Raw genomic sequence first — 21697 nt, 5'->3', positions numbered from 1 at the left:
ATATAGGGACACGCGGGGGGCCAAGGTGCAGCGGAGCTGAGGATATCTTTGGTGAGCCACACTGGGGGTACCAAAACGCAACGGCACGGGGGGGGGGGGGGGGGGGGGTACTGATGGGCACAATGCACTGACCGAGGAGAAAAAGGTCCGTTTATCCATCGCTTGTATAACTCTCCTTAAAAACCCTGAGATTTAGAAGTATCGTCCAGTTATTGGACGTATACCGCAGTCACAGTCCAACAGTATACATAACTGTACAGTCTTCATGTAAATCACATTTATTATCGATGATAGTCTGTTTTTTTTGTTTTTTTTTTGCAGGGGATAGAACAAGCTTGGAACAAAACAACAGGAAAGAAAGATTAAAACGTTCATTAGTCCGCTGCGGCGTTTTCTCACAGCAAAAAGTCTCTTTCAGTTGCAAAAACGGTGCTTTGGTTTAAGGATGAGTCCCCAACCAAAAAGTCAAGAAGTAGCACTATAGCCCCCCTTTGTCGCTGTGCCATGGTGTATAGTGGACTATGATAGTGCAGGTTCCATGTAGCCTAGAGAGAGCCTCCATCGATGGCCCCACGTGTCCATTGTTGTCGTGGCACTTTGGGGGACCTCAACAACAGGCTATCCAGGATATCCTCTCTGTTAAAGAACTGTGATTGCCGGCTGTTTTTCCTTCCGAATCAGTGGTTATCCTTTCATCTGATTGTGTTAAAGTGGAGAGGGGGGGGACGACGACACTCACGGAAGGAGAGGGTTCTTCTTAATACGATCAAACATGGCGGCCGGTGAGAAAGAAGAGGGGCCGGTCCTCGCTGCAGTTGGCCGTCTGGAACTCGTCCCTCAGGCGGAACTGCCACTCGTCCTCCAGCTCCAGCCGGACGATGGTCTGACGCAGGGAGCTCCGGTCCTGGCTGATCACGCACAGAGTGGCACCTGTGTGTGAGAGTGGACATTATGGTGGTTATATCCCATTCTGACCTGAGATCAGATTCTAAAAAATGTCTTCTACATCCTGACAGTTTTCCATTCTGACCTGAGATCAGATTCTATTTTTCAATAGCTAAAGCACGACATGATGCTGACACCAAAATGGGTTATGGTGAAGATATGCTCATCTCCGTGTCCACTAACGGTGTTGTTTTCGTCAACTAAAACCGTGACGAAAAGCATTCGTCGGTTACCTTTTTTCCCCTGACGAAAACTAAATGGAAACTAAGCTATGATGACTAAAACTGAGACTAAATATATACTGACATTTTCGTCAACAAATAAAAACTAGACTAAAATGTTAGGAAGGGACCCACTAGAGAAGAGATAAGTAATTTTACCCTTGGTTGTGTGCTGAAAATATTATAATTATTTATATATTAATTAATATATAAGTATTTTTATTACTATAAAAAAAATTCAGCAAGTGTAAAAACAGTCTTTACGACGGTGTCAAGACCCTCCAAAATGCATTTCAATCGACTAAATGAACTGTAGATTTAGTCGACTAAAATCTCATGATATTTAGTCGACTGAAACTAGACTAACACTAAAACATTCCAGGTGACTAAAATGTGACTATAACTAAATGAAAACTATTCAAGAGACCAAATGACCAAAAAAAACTAAAATCAAAATTAGCTGCCAAAAACAACACTGGTCCACAATAATAAAACGTCTGGGCATTAATTGGGCAGCTGTTGGGGAGTGTGGTGCATGTGGCTAGACAAGAGTGGACTCGCGTTTATACCTTTGAGAAAGTGGAACTTCTTGAGGAGACCGGAGACCACAAAGGAGTCACAGAGATAGAGCAGCAGGCCACTGAAGACCAGGCCCTTGTGGTCGAGGTTGGTGGAGTGTGGGCGCGAGTTGATGTAGCACACAGGCACCTGCACGGGGCGGACAGCACAGACAACAACACAGCACCGTCAGTCATTCAGAACATCAACACGGAGCGGACAGCACAGACAGCAACACAGCACCGTCAGTACGGGGTGGACAGCACAGACAACAACACAGCACCGTCAGTCATTCAGAACATCAAAGGACAGCACAGACAACAACACAGCACCGTCAGTCATTCAGAACATCAAAGGACAGCACAGACAACAACACAGCACCGTCAGTCATTCAGAACATCAAAGGCATATGACTATACACGGTGAAATCTCAAGCCATTAAAACCCATTTAGGCCCGACGTCAAAATAAAAGAAATTGGGACAGTTTTCTGAATTAGTGGTGCTCAATATTTCACGTCAAGGACCCCACAAATGATATGTAATTGGCCTCCGACCCCCCCCATTTGAAAACATGTTGTTCCCCCCCTCCCCAGAATTATCTGTATTTGGTTCCATTTGTACACTCCATGAGTTACTGACCCATAACGGTCCATTTGGTAATCCTATAATTATCATTTAGCTGGGGACCCCCCTGTGTAACAGAGTGTCTTCTAGGTGAAAGACCATGCCACTGATTGAGAACATTATTTCCACCTGTGCTGATTAGCAAGATCCCCTGCAGCCTGTTGTAGCCTCTGAGTGTGTGCTGTGTGTGTTCAGTTCTGCTTTGAAAGAGTCACCAAATGCTCTCCAAGTGTGGTTATTTAGAATTTTAGAGTCCCAGAATATTACACCCTGGAACTCTCTCAAGGACCCCTATAGGGGGGGACCCCACTTTGGGAACCAACCACCGTGACATGACATACCTCTGGGCCGATGTTGAGATAGCTGTCGATGCACAGCACGGGGTTGGTTCTGTTGTTGACGGCCTTGGGGAAGAGCCGGTGGCTGCAGCTCTGGAGGAACTTCTCCAGGAGGAACTGTGCCGGCGCCGCCAGCAGGGTCTGCTCGCTGTCGGGAGCACACACGTAATGGGCCGGGCTGATGGGAGAACCCGGGTTCTCCATCTCCTGCGAAAGACACAAAAAAGACCAAGACAAACGTTGAAATAATAACTTAACCCATTTAAGGCCTGACGTCAAAAAGAAGCAAAGATTTGAGTTAAAATGTTCACGAATCGGCAATTTTTTACTACTTCTTGCACATTTTGTTTTCTGGAATTTCTTTCTTTTATTTCTAAATGAAATTGCTGGGGGGAAAAAATCATGAAAATCCCCCCCAAAAATGTGTCCGTCCTGACCCACTGTTTGGGAACCAGTGACTTAAGGCTCATACATACTCCAGTTTTTGGTGATAGGTTATCACCGTTTTAGGTGATAGCTTATCACCTCAAAAAGTATAAAACATTTCAAAACATTTCGGGAAGAAGACAACCATTGCAAAGTTGGAACTGTGCTTCCAGAGCGAGCCACATTTTTACGCAGAATAAAAATAAAGTTATAATAAACAATAATGGGAAGAACACAACACTAGGGAGGAAGCCCACTAATTATGCCTCAAACATGCACGTACATTACTCATTATGAAACGTGATTCATCTGAGGGGGAAAAAAAGCCAAGTAAACATTGAAAGCATTTACAACAGAACCCCTGGCCGTGTTCTGGAACAGAAATGAATGAAGCGGATCTATGACAGGAAACGTGAACAAAGACGCACCATGAGTTTGGGTTTAACCAGGAAGTCCTTGTGGCCTCCGAACGAGATGTGTTTCTTCATCAGGCTGAAGTGGTCAAAGCGACAGAGCAGCAGGCCACTGCTGTTGGCTCTCAGGTTGAAGTCCACTTCCTCACAGCTGTACCTGCAGAACACACCAAAGTCAAAGTCGTACGATTAGTCACACACACACACACACACGTTACCACAGTGAAATTTGTTCTCCGCTTTTGACCCATCTCTTGGTGTCCAACAAGTGTTTCCAGTGAGCCGACACGCACGACAGCAGCACCCTGACTCTGTTTGACCAGAATGGAACAGAGCCTTCGTTAGAATCATCGCTAACACCTGTGAAGGGGAAGTATAAGGGAAGGGGCCCCAACAAGGTATTTTCCAAAAAGGGCGTGTATGTGTGCATACTATAGCGCCCATTTGAGAACCAACTGGTCTGCTCCGGGTGTCGGACTCACCGGTTCAGGTCGTACTGGACGTTCTGCGTCAGGTCCACGTTGAGCATGACAAAGTCGTGGAGGTGGCAGCGGGTGAAGGGCCGGGCGGGCGGCCGGCGGGCCAGGCCGCTGCTCCACTTGCGCGTGCCACACATGGCGTACAGGGAGATCTTGGGCGTGGCCTCCATGTGCTGGAGAACCGTCTTCAGGGACACGTTGGCGAGGCTGGTGGGACCCCCCTCTGGTGTCTCGCTGTGGGGGGGGAAGGTGAAAGCAACGAACGGTAAGTAATGGTCATGGAATAGATTTGAGGTTTGAAGTTGCTTTTTCGTGACATTTCTGATGTCCATGCATGTTTCTGGAAGATGCTTCTAAACTTGTGTTCTATTGCTATAGTAGTTTGATCACTTGGAATAGTCTTTCGTCTTAAAACAGCTAATGAGAAGCTCACCACGGGATGCACACGCAGATTAGACACACAGACGGAACCACCATGCGGTCCAACATGCGCCGCTCCCGTGCTCGCGGTTAGGGTTAGGTTAGGGTTTGAGCCTGTAGGTTTGTCGGTCCAAGGCGCTTTACATAGATTGTGTATTACATTCACACACACACACACACACTGATTGCGGCGGAAGCCATGCAAGGCACCAACCAGCACATCGGGAGCAATTTGGGGTTCAGTGTCTTGCCCCAAGGACACTTCGACATGTAGACAGGAGGAGGAGCCGGGATTCGAACCGCCGACCCATGGATCATTGGACGACCTGCTCTACCTCTTGAGCCACAGTCGCCCCGACATATCATGTCTAAACTAAAGCTTGTAGATGTAGATCGGCTATGCTTTCACAGAAGACACACTGTGGCTTATATGGCATATACCAGCTATCAGCTACGCCCGAATTCTCTGAACGGCATGACCATTGCTCCTGTAACTCTATGAACAATGTGGACTGTATGAATGTTCCTAAAAACATAAAGCGACGTACCTGCTGCTGCATGGAGGCTGCTGGGCGTTCCACAGCACACAGGTGTCGTCCATCATGACGATGAACGGCCACACGTCCTGCCTCTTGACGCCTTGCTCCTCCAGGCGGTTCCTCTCCAGCTCCAGGTTGTGGTAGGACAGCTCTTTGATCATGAAGCGAGCAGCTCCTACGACACAATATCCAGACGTTACATAAATGTATACAACTTGTTCCTTTTTGCTTCTGGGATGAGCACGTTGCCAATTAATTAACCACAAAGTCAAAGTCAGAGAAAGTAAAAATGGTGGTTTTATGATAGTGAAGCCTAAACTGACTGAAGAACCATTAACTCATTTTACTAACCCTTTTGGTGTTAGCATCATGTTATGCTTTAGCTATTGAAAAATAGCAGATCTACAAGCTCATAGCGCGCCACCGAGTGGCGCGCTACGAGCTTGTAGGTCTGCTATTTTTGAAAAAACGAAGAACGACTGACGTAGAAACATGGGCTTTTTCAGAAAACTGTCAGGATGTAGAAGACATTTTTAAGAATCTGATCTCAGGTCAGAATGGGTTAACCGCACAGTCCCCCCATACATGCAGTAAAAACCAAGCAACTCACCGACTCCGGCGCTGTTGAACATGGCGGGCAGCACCAGCAGGATGTGGTTGGACCAGTACTTGCGGTAGTGGGGCATCTCGTACTGCTTGACCACCAGGATGTGGAGGTGCGCGGCGCCCTCCATGGCGTGGAACAGGTTGAGCAGGCCGTGCTCCTGGCGGCCCGTGGTGGGCGTGAAGATGGGGCTCTTCAGCAGACCGGGGTCCTGGAAGAGGAAGAGAGAGTGAGATACATAGACCAGATATATACAGAGAGATGGAAAGAGATTGGCTGTTTTCAGCATGCAACAAAGTGTAAAATGACTTATACTGGATCTCTTGTCCACTAGTCCCTTCCTGACATTTTAGTGTAGTTTTTATTTGTTGACGAAATTGTCAATATATTCAGTTTTAGTCATCATGGCTTATTTAGTTTCCATTTAGTCTTCTCCAGTGAAAAAAGGTAGTCGACCAACAGACAGACAGACAGACAGACAGACAGACAGACAGACAGACAGACAGACTTAAAAAATAAATTAATCAAAAGACTACGATAAAAAACTAAATGTGCCGTCAAAGTTCTCTTGATTCTCTTTCTCTTTACACTCTTTGGTTACCAACTCTCCGTCATTTAGCTGGGGACCACCTGGAACCCCCTCAAGGTCCACTGGTTCCACTTGCTCTCCAGACAGTGAACCCACCTTGTTGGTGACCAGGGGCAGCCTCAAGGCCTATTCATAGTCTTTTCGGTGGTGAGGTGACCACCACTCCGGTGGTGAGCTGACCACCGGAGCTGAAATAACGCTGAGCGGTGGTGAGTAAAAACAGAGAGAAGGGCTGGAGCGGTGGCGGTGGTCTGCTCTTCACCGCGGCTCTGTGACGTCATGTTGTAGTTCGGTGGTCACCTTAACCACCGAAAATCCAGACTATGTATGAGCCTTCATGCTCTCCAGTGAACCCACCTTGTTGGTGACCAGGGTGCTCTCCAGACAGTGAACCCACCTTGTTGGTGACCAGGGTGCTCTCCAGACAGTGAACCCACCTTGTTGGTGACCAGGGTGCTCTCCAGACAGTGAACCCACCTTGTTGGTGACCAGGGTGCTCTCCAGACAGTGAACCCACCTTGTTGGTGACCAGGGTGCTCTCCAGACAGTGAACCCACCTTGTTGGTGACCAGGGGCAGCCTCATGCTCTCCAGTGAACCCACCTTGTTGGTGACCAGGGTGCTCTCCAGACAGTGAACCCACCTTGTTGGTGACCAGGGTGCTCTCCAGACAGTGAACCCACCTTGTTGGTGACCAGGGTGCTCTCCAGACAGTGAACCCACCTTGTTGGTGACCAGGGTGCTCTCCAGACAGTGAACCCACCTTGTTGGTGACCAGGGTGCTCTCCAGACAGTGAACCCACCTTGTTGGTGACCAGGGGCAGCCTCATGGACTCCAGGACGCTGCCCTGCTGGCTGAAGACAAAGTGCTGCTCCTTGGACTTGGGGATGATGAAGTGGAGCTGCACCTCCTCGCCCAGCATGGAGGAGGAGAAGGTGAAGGCGTGGAAGGTGCACTCGGACAGCTGCAACGCACGCACACACACACACACACACACACACACACACACGCACGCGCACGCACACACACACACACACACACACACACACGCACGCGCACACGCACACGCACACGCACACGCACACGCACACACACACACACACACACACACACACACACACACACACACACACACACACACACACACGCACACGCACACACAACAAACGTTATCAATACAGCAATGTATAGAACTACTCCGTTACAAGTAAAAAGTCATTCGGAATTCAGAATGTACTTAAAAGTACCCAAAAGCAGAAAGCCGTCGTTATGCCCGAATGTCTCGTTTCAACGTTTTCAAATGTATGAAAATATCTTTTGCAAAACTCACTATGTACAACTACTGTAGATATTATGCTCTATCTTCAAATGGCAGAAATCTATATAGGACTGAAGTGGTTAACGTGTGTTTTGTAATAATAATAATACAAAATCTACAAAGTAACTAGTAACTAAAGTTTTCAACTACCGTAAATGTAGTGGAGTAAAAGTACAATATTTGTACATCTGAATTGTAGTGGAGCAGAAGTAGAAGTACTGAAAATTTGACATACTTAAACCCATTTTGGGGCGGGAACACCTTTTGGTGTTAGCATCATGTTATGCTTTAGCTATTGGAAAATAGCAGATCTACAAGCTCATAGCGCGCCACCGAGTGGCGCGCTACGAGCTTGTAGGTCTGCTATTTTTGAAAAATCGAAGAACGACTGACATAGTTATATGACACATATTATGCATATTTCTAGAAAGCCGCTGGGGAGAATGCGGGGCGTTGTTCGTACCTGTGTGGCAGGGCTGGCTTCACGGTAGTGGTGACACTGCTCACAGTGGTGAAAGGCATTGTGGGCCGCGAACCTGCTCAGGCGGATGGACACGGTCTCTCTCTTCGTCGACGTTTGGCTCTCTCCTTCTTTCTTGGCGTCTGCGCGTACCAAAAATAACAATCATTTTTCACTTGCATACCAAATAACAACCACGCGTAATCATATTCCTATAAATACATCCGTATATAACGGTTAAATAATAAATACACATCTTACATTCCAGTGAATACAGTCCCAATTACACTCCCACACAATGCCATTTGTTTAATTTGATCCATTCATGACTGTAGAGAGTGTACAAGTAGCAACGGGTAAGTTAGTACAGTCTCAGGACTAAATAAAAGCTGCAATTCATAACGTTGGCATCAAGGCCCGCCAAAATACATTTTAGTCGACAAAAATCAACTGTAGATTTAGTCTAAAATCTTATGATATTTAGTCGATTAAACTAGACTAACACTAAAACATTCCAGGTGACTAATATGTGACTAAAGCTAAATGAAAACTATTCAAGAGACTATGACTAAAACTAAACTAAAAATGTTCTGTCAAAATCAACACTGTCTCCCACATGAGAAACCACATTCCTAGCATTATTGTGAGGAATCTCTGCAGAACTGGCTGCAGTACTACTTGCCAACCAGTAGATGTCCTACCAGACACTGATTTCCAACTTTATGTACTGACCTGACACCAGATTCTACAAAGTTTTCTGAAAAACCTGTGTTTCTATGTCAATATCTCAAAACTATTTCATGTCAAGGACTCCAAAAATTATATAGATTAGAAGAAGAGTTAAAAACGAAAATGAGCTTGTAGATCTGCTATTTTTCAACAGCTATTCCTGTAAGAAATAGCCTACTGGGAGGGGATGGGGAGGGAAGCCTCGCTAGAAAAAAACATTTGGCAAAAAACCCACTGACTATTTGACATACAATGAAGTGGTTGAAATGTGACTCTGTGCTGACCTTTCAGACTGGTTAAATGTGACTCTGTGCTGACCTTTCAGACTGGTTCAATGTGACTCTGTGCTGACCTTTCAGACTGGTTCAATGTGACTATGTGCTGACCTTTCAGACTGGTTAAATGTGACTCTGTGCTGACCTTTCAGACTGGTTCAATGTGACTCTGTGCTGACCTTTCAGACTGCTTAAATGTGATTCTGTACTGACCTTTCAGACTGGTTGGCATCTTGTCAGTGTAAACAGGGCTGGCCTTTCTGAACTTGGGGTCGCGGGGGCAGAGGTCGAAGGGCATCTGGCGCATTTCCTCGATGTCGGGCCACCGGGTGCCGAGCTGAGCCACGGGAACCTCGGACGTCTCCGTCTCTGGAGGGGTTCAAACGAGAGCAATGAAAGGCGTGAGAGAGTTTCAATAAAACTCGTCCAATGCCGTTCGTCCTTAGCAGAGAATTAGTTAATCCTGCTTGGGCTTCACCCAGCTGAAGGCTGTTCAGCTGGTCTTATGGAGTGCTGCCTGCTCAGGACCATTGCTATAGCGCAGTGGTCCCCAAAACACTGGCTCGGGACCCCTTTGATGGTCGCGGACACATTTTTACGTGTCCCTTTATATGTTTTTGTTTCCTACATTTAGTTTTTAATTATGGTTATTTCAAAACACCCCCCCCCCCCCAAAAAAAAACATTCCCAAAAAAAGCTTACATTAAATGTAAAATTAAAAACAAAATTCAATTTTTCCCCAGTAATTTCAAAAAAGAAAAATCTAAGAAAAAGAAGCTACAAGCTCACAACGCGTCGCAAGCTTGTAGATCGGCTATTTTCACTAGTCCCGGGGCAAACATCTAATCTCTATCCAATATCTCTAAACAATTTAGGCATTCAGCAGACACTCTTAAAATCCAGAGCGAGTTACAGTGCGCAAAGAACAAAAAAGATGGTAATACATGAAATACATAAAAGATTATCAAGAATCATAGGTATTACGTAAGCCAACAGCCTAAGATAACATGGATATTAAACAGGGAAAGAATGTAAAAAAATAAACTTGAGTGGAACAACATGAAACAGCTTTGCTTGGTTAACCCATTCTATACGGGAAACCATTTTGTTGTTAGCATTATGATATGCTTTAGCTATTGAAAAATAGCAGATCTACAAGCTCAAAGCGTGCCACAGAGTGGTGCGCTACGAGCTTGTAGGGCTGCTATTTTAGAAAAATCGAAGAGCGATTGACATTTTTTTAATCTGATCTCAGGTCAGAATGGGTTAATCAGACCAGTGTGTGTGTGTCCAGTGGAAACCTCGTATGAATCTGATCTCAGGTCAGAATGGGTTAAAATCCTCACCTTCCTCCACCTCTTCCTCGTCATACACGTCCACCTCCAGCAGGCGGATGAGCATGCGGAACAAGATGCGAAGAAACTGCAGGTAGGCTCCGGTTTTTCCCACCTAGAGGGCGCGCACACACACACACACACACACACACACACACACACACACACACACACACACGTCAGGCAACGAACGCTGCTGCAGCTGCGACTTTCCTCCCGTACTCATTTCAACCGGACAACCTTTTCTAAACGTATATCCCCGGCAATGTTTTTTTTCGTGAATCATTTTGAACGCCACTGAACGCGACAATTTCATCACCACCCCACTTAACCAGAATCAGAACAGTGGTCGACTATAGGGTGTCTATTTAGCTATTTGATTTTGGGGCATAAAAAATATATTAGAAGCTTTTTTTTTAATCAAGAATTGATCGATGTCACCATGGTCCACATACAAAAAATGGAAAAGGGCAGGGGCTCTGGCACCACTTGGTGTCTATCTGTGCACGCCACTGAGCTTGAACTTGCCTCCTAGCTTGCCCCAGACTGGTACGTACTCTGCCTTGGGGTCTATAGGCTTACTATCAATGTCTTCACATAATCGTACAGTTAATATAAAAGGCATATATTCGGGCACATTTCAGCCACCTCTTTTGCCCATTAGGACCACACAACGTCATCAGACAGCGACGCTCACATACGGTAAAGTTGGTAACATCATTCCACAGGCCACAGGTTTCTGCATTACACCTTATATGTTGGAGCTAGAGCTTCTAGTCATCTGAATGAAGGAATTCAGGACGGGAATACCCCTTTTGGTGTTTTAATCAGACCAGTGTGTTGTCCAGTGGAAACCTCGTATGAATCTGATCTCAGGTCAGAATGGGTTAAGCATTATGTTCTACTTTAGCTATTGAAAAATAGCAGATCTACAAGCTCGTAGCTCGGCACTTGTATAGGTCTGCTATTTCTGAAAAACGGTGAGAATGCGGCCCAGATCTTTGCACTGACCTGTGGCGGTCCGCTGAGCAGCAGGCGCCTGGGGTGAGGCACGGCCGTGGCTTCGTAGTCGGCGTGGTGCTGCCGGGCCACCGTCCACTGGCGGTAGAACGCGCTCTGCTCCGCACCCTGCAACCAATCAATGATTGATTAATTGATTGATTGATTCCAGCTGCCTCCCAAGGAAGCCCACCCAGCCCATATATGGACTTACAGGAGACAATGAGCCGACATGACAGTTCACAAACAATGATCGGATGAATACTAAACTAAAAAAAAAACACCCCAAGCTTCTTACATGGCAGATTTACATAATTATAATTATATACAACATAAAAATAAAATTACTATTTTCAAAAGATTTTTTTATACATAATTATACAACTTGAAATGAGGCATTCTGCACAACGAATACTGTTACTTTTGGTACTGTAAGAACATTTTTATGTCAGTTATTTTGTATACTCAAGCACCCCTTTTGGTGTTCGCATCATGTTGTGCTTTAGCTATTGAAAAATAGCAGATCTACAAGCTCATAGCGCGCCACCGAGTGGCGCGCTACGAGCTTGTAGGTCTGCTATTTTTGAAAAATCGAAGAACGACCGACTTAAGAATCTCAGGTCAGAATGGGATCAAACCGACCTGCATGTGGTGCGCGGGCGGCGGTCTCAGCGGGCTGCTCCAGGCCATGTCGGCGTGAGGCAGCAGCGAGCAGGAGCTCAGCTGACTGCCCGGCGACTCCCCCGCCAGCAGGTTGTAGGCGGCGCGCGACAGGATGACGGTGCGCGGGGACACTCGCCGCCGCGCGGGCTTATTGGCGGCGCCGCTGCCGCCGCTACCGCCGCGCTGCGTGGACTGGCTGGGCCTCTGCTGCGCCGAGGAGGAGCACGGCGAGGAGGACGAGGAGGAGGAAGAGGAGGAGGACGAGGAGGACGAGGAGGAGGAGGCCAAGGAGGAGTTGGAGCAGACGGAGGGAGGCGCTTTGGACGACCTGGAGGAAGTGGAGTTGGTGGTTGATTTGGGGTTACGGCACAGATTTAGATTTTTTTTTTTTTTCTTTTTAGTCCTGTATGTCTTTTGGAATAAATTAACATTTCATTTAGTTTCGAGTCACATTTGAGTCATGGAAATGTTTTAGTGTTAAAGGGCCACTTCACCCCTTTTGCAACCAGATCTTATTTTAATGATGTTCTTTGGGAGACAAGAAACACTTTCCTGGTGGTTTTCATGCTTTGTTTTTATTCAAAAGTTTTTTTTTATTCAAAAGTTTCTTCTTCTTTTTTTTACGCCAAATAATAATGAATAATCAAACACAAATCAAACATACGAATCAATGAAAACGAAAACAGAAGAAAGAAACAAAAAACATAACACAAAAAACCCCAAAAAAAACAGATATTTCAGTATTTCAAAGTGTCCATTGTGCTCCATGATGTCATCGAGCTCACCACTTCCTTCCTGGACTACAATTCCCATAATGCTTTGGTGCACTGCTCCTCCTTGTGGATAGGGGGGAGGGCTGTCTTACATGAGACAACATGTAGTCCAGGTAAGCAAGTGAGCCCAGTGTCCATGACATCATGGAGCCCATGGACACTTTGAAATACTGAAATATGGTCCAGTTTTAGTCGACTAAATGTCATGAGATTTTAGTCGACTAAATCTTTTTTTTATCATAGTATTAGACGAGGAAATCAACACTGACCTGGAGAGGTTGGGCGAGTCGCACTCCTGTTTGACCCGGTGAGGAGGCATGCCGGTCGTGGTGCCTTCGTCTCTGGTGAGGACGCCAGCGCCCTCTGGTGGGCAGGAGGACATCGAGGGCTTCGGGAAGGACTCTGCCACGAGGTCCGAGGAGCTGACGCCGTTCTCCGCACAGGAGCCTGAGAGAGCGCACACGCACGCACACGCGCACACGCACACGCACACACACACACACACACACACACACACACACACACACACACGGAAAGGAAGAGGAAAGGTGTTGGCCTGTTAGAGGCGGTTTTCAAACAGATGCAAAACAAAAACAACACAAGACCCATAAAAGGGGGGTCTGCACTTGCACAAAATCCCCCAAAATGGCCGATCAACAAGGTTTACAACATGCCACGACGATTGTATTATGAGCTTGTAGATCTGCCATTTTTTTTTAAATCATGAAAATGCGACACAAATCTTTGAAAATTGAACATATATTCTTTCATAAGACTTTATTTTTTATTTTTTTTCGACGTCAGGCCTAAATGGGTTAACATTGACATGGTGGCCTCCTCAAAGGGAGGTCAGGGACCCACCGGAGGCTCTGGTGGCGGCGCTGCCGTTGCTCGGCGGCCTCTCCAGCTCGTCGTTGCCGTCGTTGTTGCAGTGCCCCCCGGTGGCCATCTTCTCCGTGGCGTCTCCGGGCTGCTCTCCGCCGCCGCGGGTCGACGCGGACGACGCCGACGCCGGCTCCTGGACCAGGCCCGCCGACACGTACGTGCACGCCAGGCCCACCTCCTGCTCCAGGGCGGTGCGCGTCAGGTAGCTGGAGTCGATGAGGCGCAGGTCGCAGTACTTCAGAGACCTAATAACGGGAGAGAAGAAGAGCACAATGTATACGTTAACCCATTTTGACCTGGGAACAGATTCTATAAATGTCTTCTAAATCCTGACAGTCTTCGGGAAAAAGCTATGTTTCTATATGTCAGTCGTTCTTCGATCTTTCAAAAATAGCAGACCTACAAGCTCGTAGCGCGCCACTCGGTGGCGCGCTACGAGCTTGTAGGTCTGCTATTTTTCAATAGCTAAAGCACGACAGGTCACAGTACTTCAGAGACCGAAGAAGAAGGCGAAGAAGAAGGGCACAAAATTCAGACCTGAGGACAATTCGACAATTCGTTTTCTAAATCGTGACAGTTTTCTGAAAAACGTGTGTTTCGGTCAGTGGTTCTCGAACTATTTCATGAATTATTATGTATTTGGCTGCCCCCGTCTCAAAATATGTCCTTCCCAGGGACAGAATATGTAAAGAAAGAATATATATATTCAAAGATTTGCGCCACATTTTGCACGATCTTTCAAAAACAGCAGATCTACAAGCTTAATAATGAAAGTGTCATGGCGCAGCCGCCCAGTCACGTGACCACGTCTGTTCCTTCTCAAAGCTTCCTTGGATGTATAGTCCAGGAAGGAAGTGAGACCAGTGTCTATGACATCACTGGCACTTTGAAATACTAAAAATATATTTAAAAAAAACACGTATTACACACATACAAACCCCCAGGAAAGTGACATTCCATAAATTAGAACAAAATGTTTAAGAAGTGGTGCTCTCTGTAGCTTGTAGATCTGCTATTTCCACTAGTTTGGGTCCCCGGGACGAGAGAGAGAGAGAGAGAGAGAGAGAGAGAGAGAGAGAGAGCGAGAGAGAGAGAGAGCGAGAGAGAGAGAGAGAGAGAGAGAGAGAGAGCGAGAGCGAGAGCGAGAGAGAGCGAGAGAGAGAGAGAGAGAGAGAGAGAGAGAGAGAGCGAGCGCTGCGCTACCTTGGGAAGGTCTCTCCCAGCGGGTCTTTCCCTGTCAGGATGACGATGCAGGGCAGCCCTTCCAGGTCCTCGTAGGTGCGCGGCGTCCATTCTTCATTCTCACAACCTCGCCACGCCTGCAGCAAAAAGCACCAATAATGCATTCATTAAATATTTATTTACAACGCCCACGACAGACTTTCACTTTCATTTAACAAAAACAAAATTTTTTGGGGGGCCGCCGAACAAATAATTAGAAAGAATTGTTGTCATGAGTTGTCACGATCCGAGTTGGCCTTAAAGGCTTAAAATATTTTTTTAAAAAAAATACTTCGTCTATGGGGGAAAATGCATGGGAAACGCGGGACTGTATATCGTCACACCCCTAAACGGTAATGACGATAAGTCACGACAGCTTGGTGGTGGTATACTATGGTAGCAGTAACTCACCCTGAGGGCGGCTGGTGGTGGAGTTCAACAAATCACCACTAGGTGGTAATAATAACTCACCCTGTGAAGTTCAACAATTCTACAACAGGTCGTTAAGAGGAGACTTGGTCTCGTTCCTGACCGCATCCCTGTCGTGGCAATAATCACGTTAAACAACACCCTCTCGTGTAATAATTGCTTAAATCACCACTAGGCGGTGGCAATAACTCAACCATGTGAAGTTCAAACAAGTCACCACCGGGTGGCGGTAGAACATCAACTCACCCGGAGGCGGGCGGTGAAGTTGCGGCTCAGGCTGAGCTCGGCGGCGGCGGGGCTCCCCAGCATGACGGCGAAGCAGTACTGCAGGCCCAGCTTGTCGCGCACGTCCTCCAGGCGCTCGCGCGCCAGCATGGCCAGCTGCAGCGAGGGCACGCGCACCAGCAGCATGTGGCCGCGGCCGCGCGAGCCCTCGCGGCACGGCGCGCTGATCAGGTCCTCCACCATGGCGAGGGTCTCGGGTGTGATGTGGTCGCGCAGCGAGGGCGAGGAGGTGAGCGCCATCATGGCCTCCGTGTACTGCTGGATGAGCAGGTAGCTGCGGATCACCATGCTGTGCAGGTGAGGGTGTCTGTGGGGGAGGGAGGGGAAAGGTACTCAGATGTTTTACTTGAAGCCATTCAGGAACCCCTTTTGGGTTTTTTTTAAGCATTATGTTATACTTTAGCTATTGCAAAAAACAGCAGATCTATACAAGCTCATAGCGCGGCACCTACGAGCTTTCAATAGATATTCTTTCACAGCGAATGTTTTTAACTCAAATCTTTGCTTCTGGGGGTCCCTGGAACTACATATTTTCAGATGGGGGGTCGGCGGCCTATTACATATAATTTTTGGGGTCCTTGACATGAAATACTGAGCACCACTGATATAGAAAGATAGGCATTTCAGAAAACTGTCAGGATTTAGAAGAATCTTTTTTTCTTACGTCTAAATGGGTTAAAAATGTTTCTCCTTTGAAAACAAAGCGTGGCCTGTGGTTAACTCAAGAGGCTATACTTAAACTAGCCTCGGAAACCCAGACGTTTTTATTTCCAGGGAGGAAAAAAAAGTCTGGGTCCGAGTCCACTTCAATTCGGCATAGAGTAGCGCAAACATCGCTAACTCTCTGCTGATTTCTGATCGTCACACACACACACACGCACACATGTACACACACACTCCTCTCTCTCTCTCTGTCGCTCCAAATATAGTTTCTCCCGGCGGATCCTGCCGGGAGAAACTATGCCATAAAAAGCATAGGTGAGTTCCAGGCTATACTTCAACAAACACCGACCTCTCCAGCAGCGTTCGAACCATCTTCTCGAAGGCGTCGTCACAGCGCAGGATGGGGCTGGCCACGCCCCACTGCAGGGACCTGCTGTAGTCCCGCAGGCCGAAGTACGACAGCTCGTTGTTGCAGCTGCTGTGGGGCGACTTCTCCCTCTGCTGGAAAACAAAATGGACGTCAGTCAGTGTTATTTTCGTTGACTTTAAAACTAAGACGAAAAATGTTCGTCGACTACCTTTTTTCACTGAAGAAAACTAAATGGAAACTAAATGAAAACTAAGCTACGGTGACTAAAACTAAGACTAAATATACTGACAATTTCGTCGACAAATAAAAACTAGACTAAAATGTTAGGAAGGGACTAGTGGACAAGAGATCCAGTATGAGTCATTTTACACTTGGTTGCATGCTGAAAATAGCTGATCTACAAGCTCACAACGCGTCGCAACACATATATTATGGCTTGTTGCTTAGCATTAATGGAAATGAAATAAATAAGCTCTAAAGCTCTAAATATGTTTTGGTGAACGGAAATGACAACTCCCTTACTCGGATTTCGGGAGGTGTAGTTCAAGACTCTATGTGGCATTCGGAGATTGTGGAATAGTTATGAGAGCCACTGTGTAATTCCATCCTCATGCCTCTAGGGGGTGTAACTAGACCACACAGCTGAGGCACTGACCACTGCAGAGTACACTTTTGAGGTATTTGTGCTTTACTTGAAGTATTTCCCATTTCCAATACTTTCGGATCCAAATATTGTACTTTTACTCCACTACATTTATTTGACAACTTTAGTTACTTTGAAGATTTTCATTATTAATACAAAACATACATTAACCACTTCAGCCCTAATGTATATAGGGCTGATCTAGGGCTGATCTACAAGCTCACAATGTGTCGCGAAAGCGACGCATTGTGAGCTTGTGGATCGGCTATTTTCAAAGATTATTAGACACTTGAAAACTTTAAATGGCACATTCTGCACAATTAACACTTTTCCTTTAAATTAAGTACATTTTGAAGCCAATACTTTTGTACTTTCAACTCAAGTAAAAATTTTTACTTGTAAAAGAGTATTCCTACATTGCAGTATATGTGTTGCATATTCTCATGTATGTATGCGTTGTTTTCGTATATAAAATTGAAGAGATTAATTTTGATAATGAGTAGTTTAAGTTGAAGCACAGTAATTATTTAATTACAGAGGGATGGGAGTATATACATACGTTTTTTACGTCTTCTCACTCCTTTTCGGATATGCTTAAGAGTTGTTGTTTTTTTGTATTTTACTTTGTTTCGTTTTCTTATATTTTAAGTTATTTATTTTAATTGTCCTTGTAATTAGGAAATGCAAAGACTTGTTTCAGTTTTTATTTATTTTGAACCCATTCTGGACGGGAACCCCTTTTGGTGTTTTAACCAAGCATTATGTTATACTTTAGATATTGAAAAAAACCCAGATCTACAAGCTCATAAGCGCGCCACCGAGTGGCGCGCTACGAGCTTGTAGGTCTGCTATTTTGGAAAAATCGAAAGAACGACTGACATAGAAACATAAGCTTTTTCAGAAAACCGTCGGGATGTAGAAGACATTTTTTAGAATCTGATCTCAGGTCAGATTTCAAACTTCAAAGAGAGCCTATAGACTCACCACCATGTTGTTGCTGTCCTCGGGGCTGACCTGAGGCCAGTGGACTTCGTTGTGGACGCTGATGCGCGACTGGCGCGTCTGCAGCGTGAAGGGGAAGCAGCTGACCTGCAGCACCAGCAGGTTGACCGCCTCCAGGACCTCCTGGCAGTTGACCACGCGGTCGGCCAGGCCCTGCAGATCGCCGTGGCACACGGAGCCAGACAGAGCACTGGGGAGGAGGAGGAGGGAGAGAGAGGGAGAGAGAGAGGGAGAAAAGCATTAGATCAGGGGTTCCCAATTGACACTAATTAGACAGACACCCATTTGAAAATACATGTGTGAGAGAGGGAGGATGACTGATTTAAGCAGTCACACCTGTGGCCCTGAGTCAAACTAGAGCTGGACTCAGAGCTGGGTGTGGCTGCACACCTGTTGTGCATCATGGACTTGATCAAGGCACAACAGGTTAAATCAGTCATCTCCCTCTCACAACATGCCAAGGACCCCCCCCCCCCCCCATAAGAGATGATTTTTACGGCCTCTAGCAGTGATTCTCAACCAGTTTCATTTCAAGGACCCCCCCAGTTTTACATGCATTTAGCCTATACGGACCCCCCATTTAAATGGCATTTCTATGTCTGAGACCCCAATTTATATTGTAAAAGTTATACAGACCCATAAGGGGTCCATTTGGTTCCAAACTATCATTTAGCTGGGTGGCCCCTGGAACTCCCTCAAGGACCCCCAGTTTGGGAACCACTGCATTAGGAATTAGGAAATAGCGTTAGCGTTTTATCCACTCTAACCGTTATTTTAAACTTTTAAAGCCGTTGAAAAATCTTAAGTAAAACATGCGAATAATTTTTTTCCCCTCCATCGATGTCATGACATGAGGCTCTGAAACACATGACCCCCCCTGTCATGTGACAGCAGCACGTGTTGAAGCACAGCCGTCCCGACTGCTGTGCTTCAACACGATTATGTGAAGGACAGAAGGAGTCATGTGTGCAGAAAAATTGATTCTAGAACGTTTCTTCTAAATCCTGTCATTTTTTTCTGAAAAACTCATGTTTTTATGATCTGTAATTGGTCGTGGACCACATCCCAGGAGCAAAGATATGAGTTAAAAACCGTTCACTGCGAAGGAATATATATATTCAGATATTCAGAAGATTTGCACACAGTTTTCTTTTTTGGTTAAAGGCCAAGGAAGTTTGCACATATAAACTAAAGGCATTAATTTGGCTTGAAGGACATGTTTCAACACACAACTAAATATAATGCAAAATGACAGAGAGAGAGAGAGAGAGAGAGAGAGAGAGAGAGAGAGAGAGAGAGAAGTGTAGTCTAGAATTAGTGACGTGTCATTGCCTTGTTATTTTAAAACAGTCTGCACCGACGCTTGAGAAAATAAAATAACACAACGACACAAAAGACCCAAGGCTGGACTTGAAGCCATAACAGCTGGCTGTGTTGAAGAGCCGCACATCATCAGACAAACAGGGGAGCGAGAGGGACTTCCCACTGTTGATGTTCACAGTCGTCTTTTTATCCCATTTTGGGCCGGGAACCCCTTTTCGTGTTTTAAAACGTTATGTTGTAATTTAGCTATTTAAAAATAGCAGATCTACAAGCTCATAGCGCGCCACCGAGTGGCGCTCTATGAACTTGTAGGTCTGCCATTTTTGAAAAAATCGTTAAAATGTGCCTCAAATCTTTCCGAAAATTGTCATGATTTAAGATTTTTTTGTTTGTTTCGACATCAGGCTTGAATGGGTTATTATCACATCACAGTTTTAACCCCCCAGAAAACAGAGAAAGGGAAGAAGAGAGGAGTGGGGGCGATTAGGAGATCAAGGCAAAGAAAGACCATTTAGAAGCTCGTTCCACACACAAACGGCACACTCGTATAGGGTCTCTCTTAGCTAATTTACAAGCTATACTGTATGTACCAGCCGTATAAAAACCAAGGAAGAGGGGAGGTCTCTCTTTTTCTAGCCTCGGAAACCCAGACGTTTTTATTTCCAGGGAGAGAAAGAAAGGTCTGGGTCTGAGTCCACTTCAATTCGGCAAAGAGTAGCACAAACATTTCTCACTCACTGCTGATTTCTGATCGTCTGCACCTTTGTTAAATTGACACACACACGCACACATGTACACACACACACACACTCCTCTCTCTCTCTCTGTCGCTCTAAGTAATTAGTCTCATGTCGCGCAGCTGCGCATACTTTCTCCCGACGAATCCTGCCGGGAGCTGCCTATATGCTTATGCCATAAAAAGCATATTATGTGAGTTCCAGGCTATACTCTTTTTTCACACCAGAGAAATGACCACGTTTCTCATACCTGGTGAGGTCGACGTGCGAGTTGTCGTGGATGAGGACAAACAGCGTGTACGGGTTCATCTTGACCTTCCTCATGAAGGCCTCCATCTTGACGTGCACCTCCCCGTCCAGGCGCACCACGTACTTGTCCGACTTCTGGTGGGCCGACGAGGCGTCCTCCACCCCCAGGTCCACCAGCACGCCTAGCAGAGAGAGAGAGAGAGAGAGAGAGAGAGAAAAAAGGGAAAACACAAGCCCCAAATTGATTAAATCAATTAATTACCAGCAGCATTATTATTATTATTATTATCTGTGGGTCTAGCCTGCTGACGTTATGCCACTTTTTAGCTGCGCTCCGCTGTTATGCTCAAATTAGTGACCCTAAAGAATTCTGAGGCAACATGGCTATTATTTTTTTTAACTCTCTGGATTTAAGACATTTTTTAGAATCTGATCTCAGGTCAAAATGCGTTCAAGAACCACCATGCTTCTGTGCGTTTATAGAATCTGATCTCAGGTCAGAATGCGTTAAAGAACCACCATGCTTCTGTGCGTTTATAGAATCTGATCTCAGGTCAGAATGGGATATATATATATATATATATACCTGATTGTCGGATGCGCTGTGCGGTCTGGTTGACCAGTACGTGGGAGGGCGGCACCAGCACCAGGAAGTCCACCTTGCAGAAGCGCCCCAGGTCCAGACTGTGGCTGCCCGAGTCGGCGATGGAGCACACCTGGGACAGGAGGCTCCGCGCCACGTTCAGCTGGGGAGGGTAGATCTGGAAGGCCTCGCTCAGCAGCTCTGTGGACAAGGACCAAGGGAAGAGAGTGGTGCATTTATATAGCTGCCTTATAACCTCGAAATGTAAAAGAAAAAAAGTCTTCGAAATCCTGGACATTTTTCTGAAATACCTACCGGTATGTTTCTATATCAGTGGTTCTCAAACGATTTCATGTCAAGGACCCCCACATTTGGCCGCCAACCCTCATTGAAAATATGACCAACCCCCCCCCCCCCCCCCCCCCCCCTCCCAGAAGCAAAGATTTGAGTTAAGAACGTTAAAAAAGGTTATATATAATAATATATCAAATATTTGTGCCACATTGCCACAGGGATGGGCAATTAATCGGCCGTCGCGTCGGTATAAAAATGCATTGTCGGTATCGATTCGATATCGACATAATAATTATATCAGTTTT

The 21697-nt window shown here is 46.0% G+C and overlaps 1 protein-coding gene across 1 annotated transcript in view; it reads right to left on the bottom strand.

Annotated features, from left to right (window-relative positions):
- Positions 1–502: 502 nt before the first annotated feature.
- greb1l (GREB1 like retinoic acid receptor coactivator) overlaps positions 503–21697 on the bottom strand; it is a 40618-nt gene continuing 19423 nt past the window's right edge. The window contains 21 exon segments of the mRNA XM_080777671.1: positions 503–930; positions 1736–1874; positions 2691–2894; positions 3542–3683; positions 4009–4212; positions 4974–5139; positions 5575–5779; positions 6960–7121; positions 7939–8078; positions 9153–9308; positions 10286–10388; positions 11285–11401; positions 11915–12263; positions 12978–13155; positions 13570–13838; positions 14797–14912; positions 15490–15835; positions 16541–16692; positions 18192–18396; positions 20517–20697; positions 21102–21299. Coding sequence (XP_080633797.1) covers positions 767–930; positions 1736–1874; positions 2691–2894; positions 3542–3683; positions 4009–4212; positions 4974–5139; positions 5575–5779; positions 6960–7121; positions 7939–8078; positions 9153–9308; positions 10286–10388; positions 11285–11401; positions 11915–12263; positions 12978–13155; positions 13570–13838; positions 14797–14912; positions 15490–15835; positions 16541–16692; positions 18192–18396; positions 20517–20697; positions 21102–21299 — 3896 coding nt within the window. The 3' untranslated portion in view covers positions 503–766.

Source organism: Protomyctophum bolini (genome assembly GCF_963924005.1).
Source record: "Protomyctophum bolini genome assembly, chromosome: 12".
NCBI lineage: Eukaryota > Metazoa > Chordata > Actinopteri > Myctophiformes > Myctophidae > Protomyctophum > Protomyctophum bolini.
This window is presented reverse-complemented; position numbering and strand designations above follow the sequence as displayed.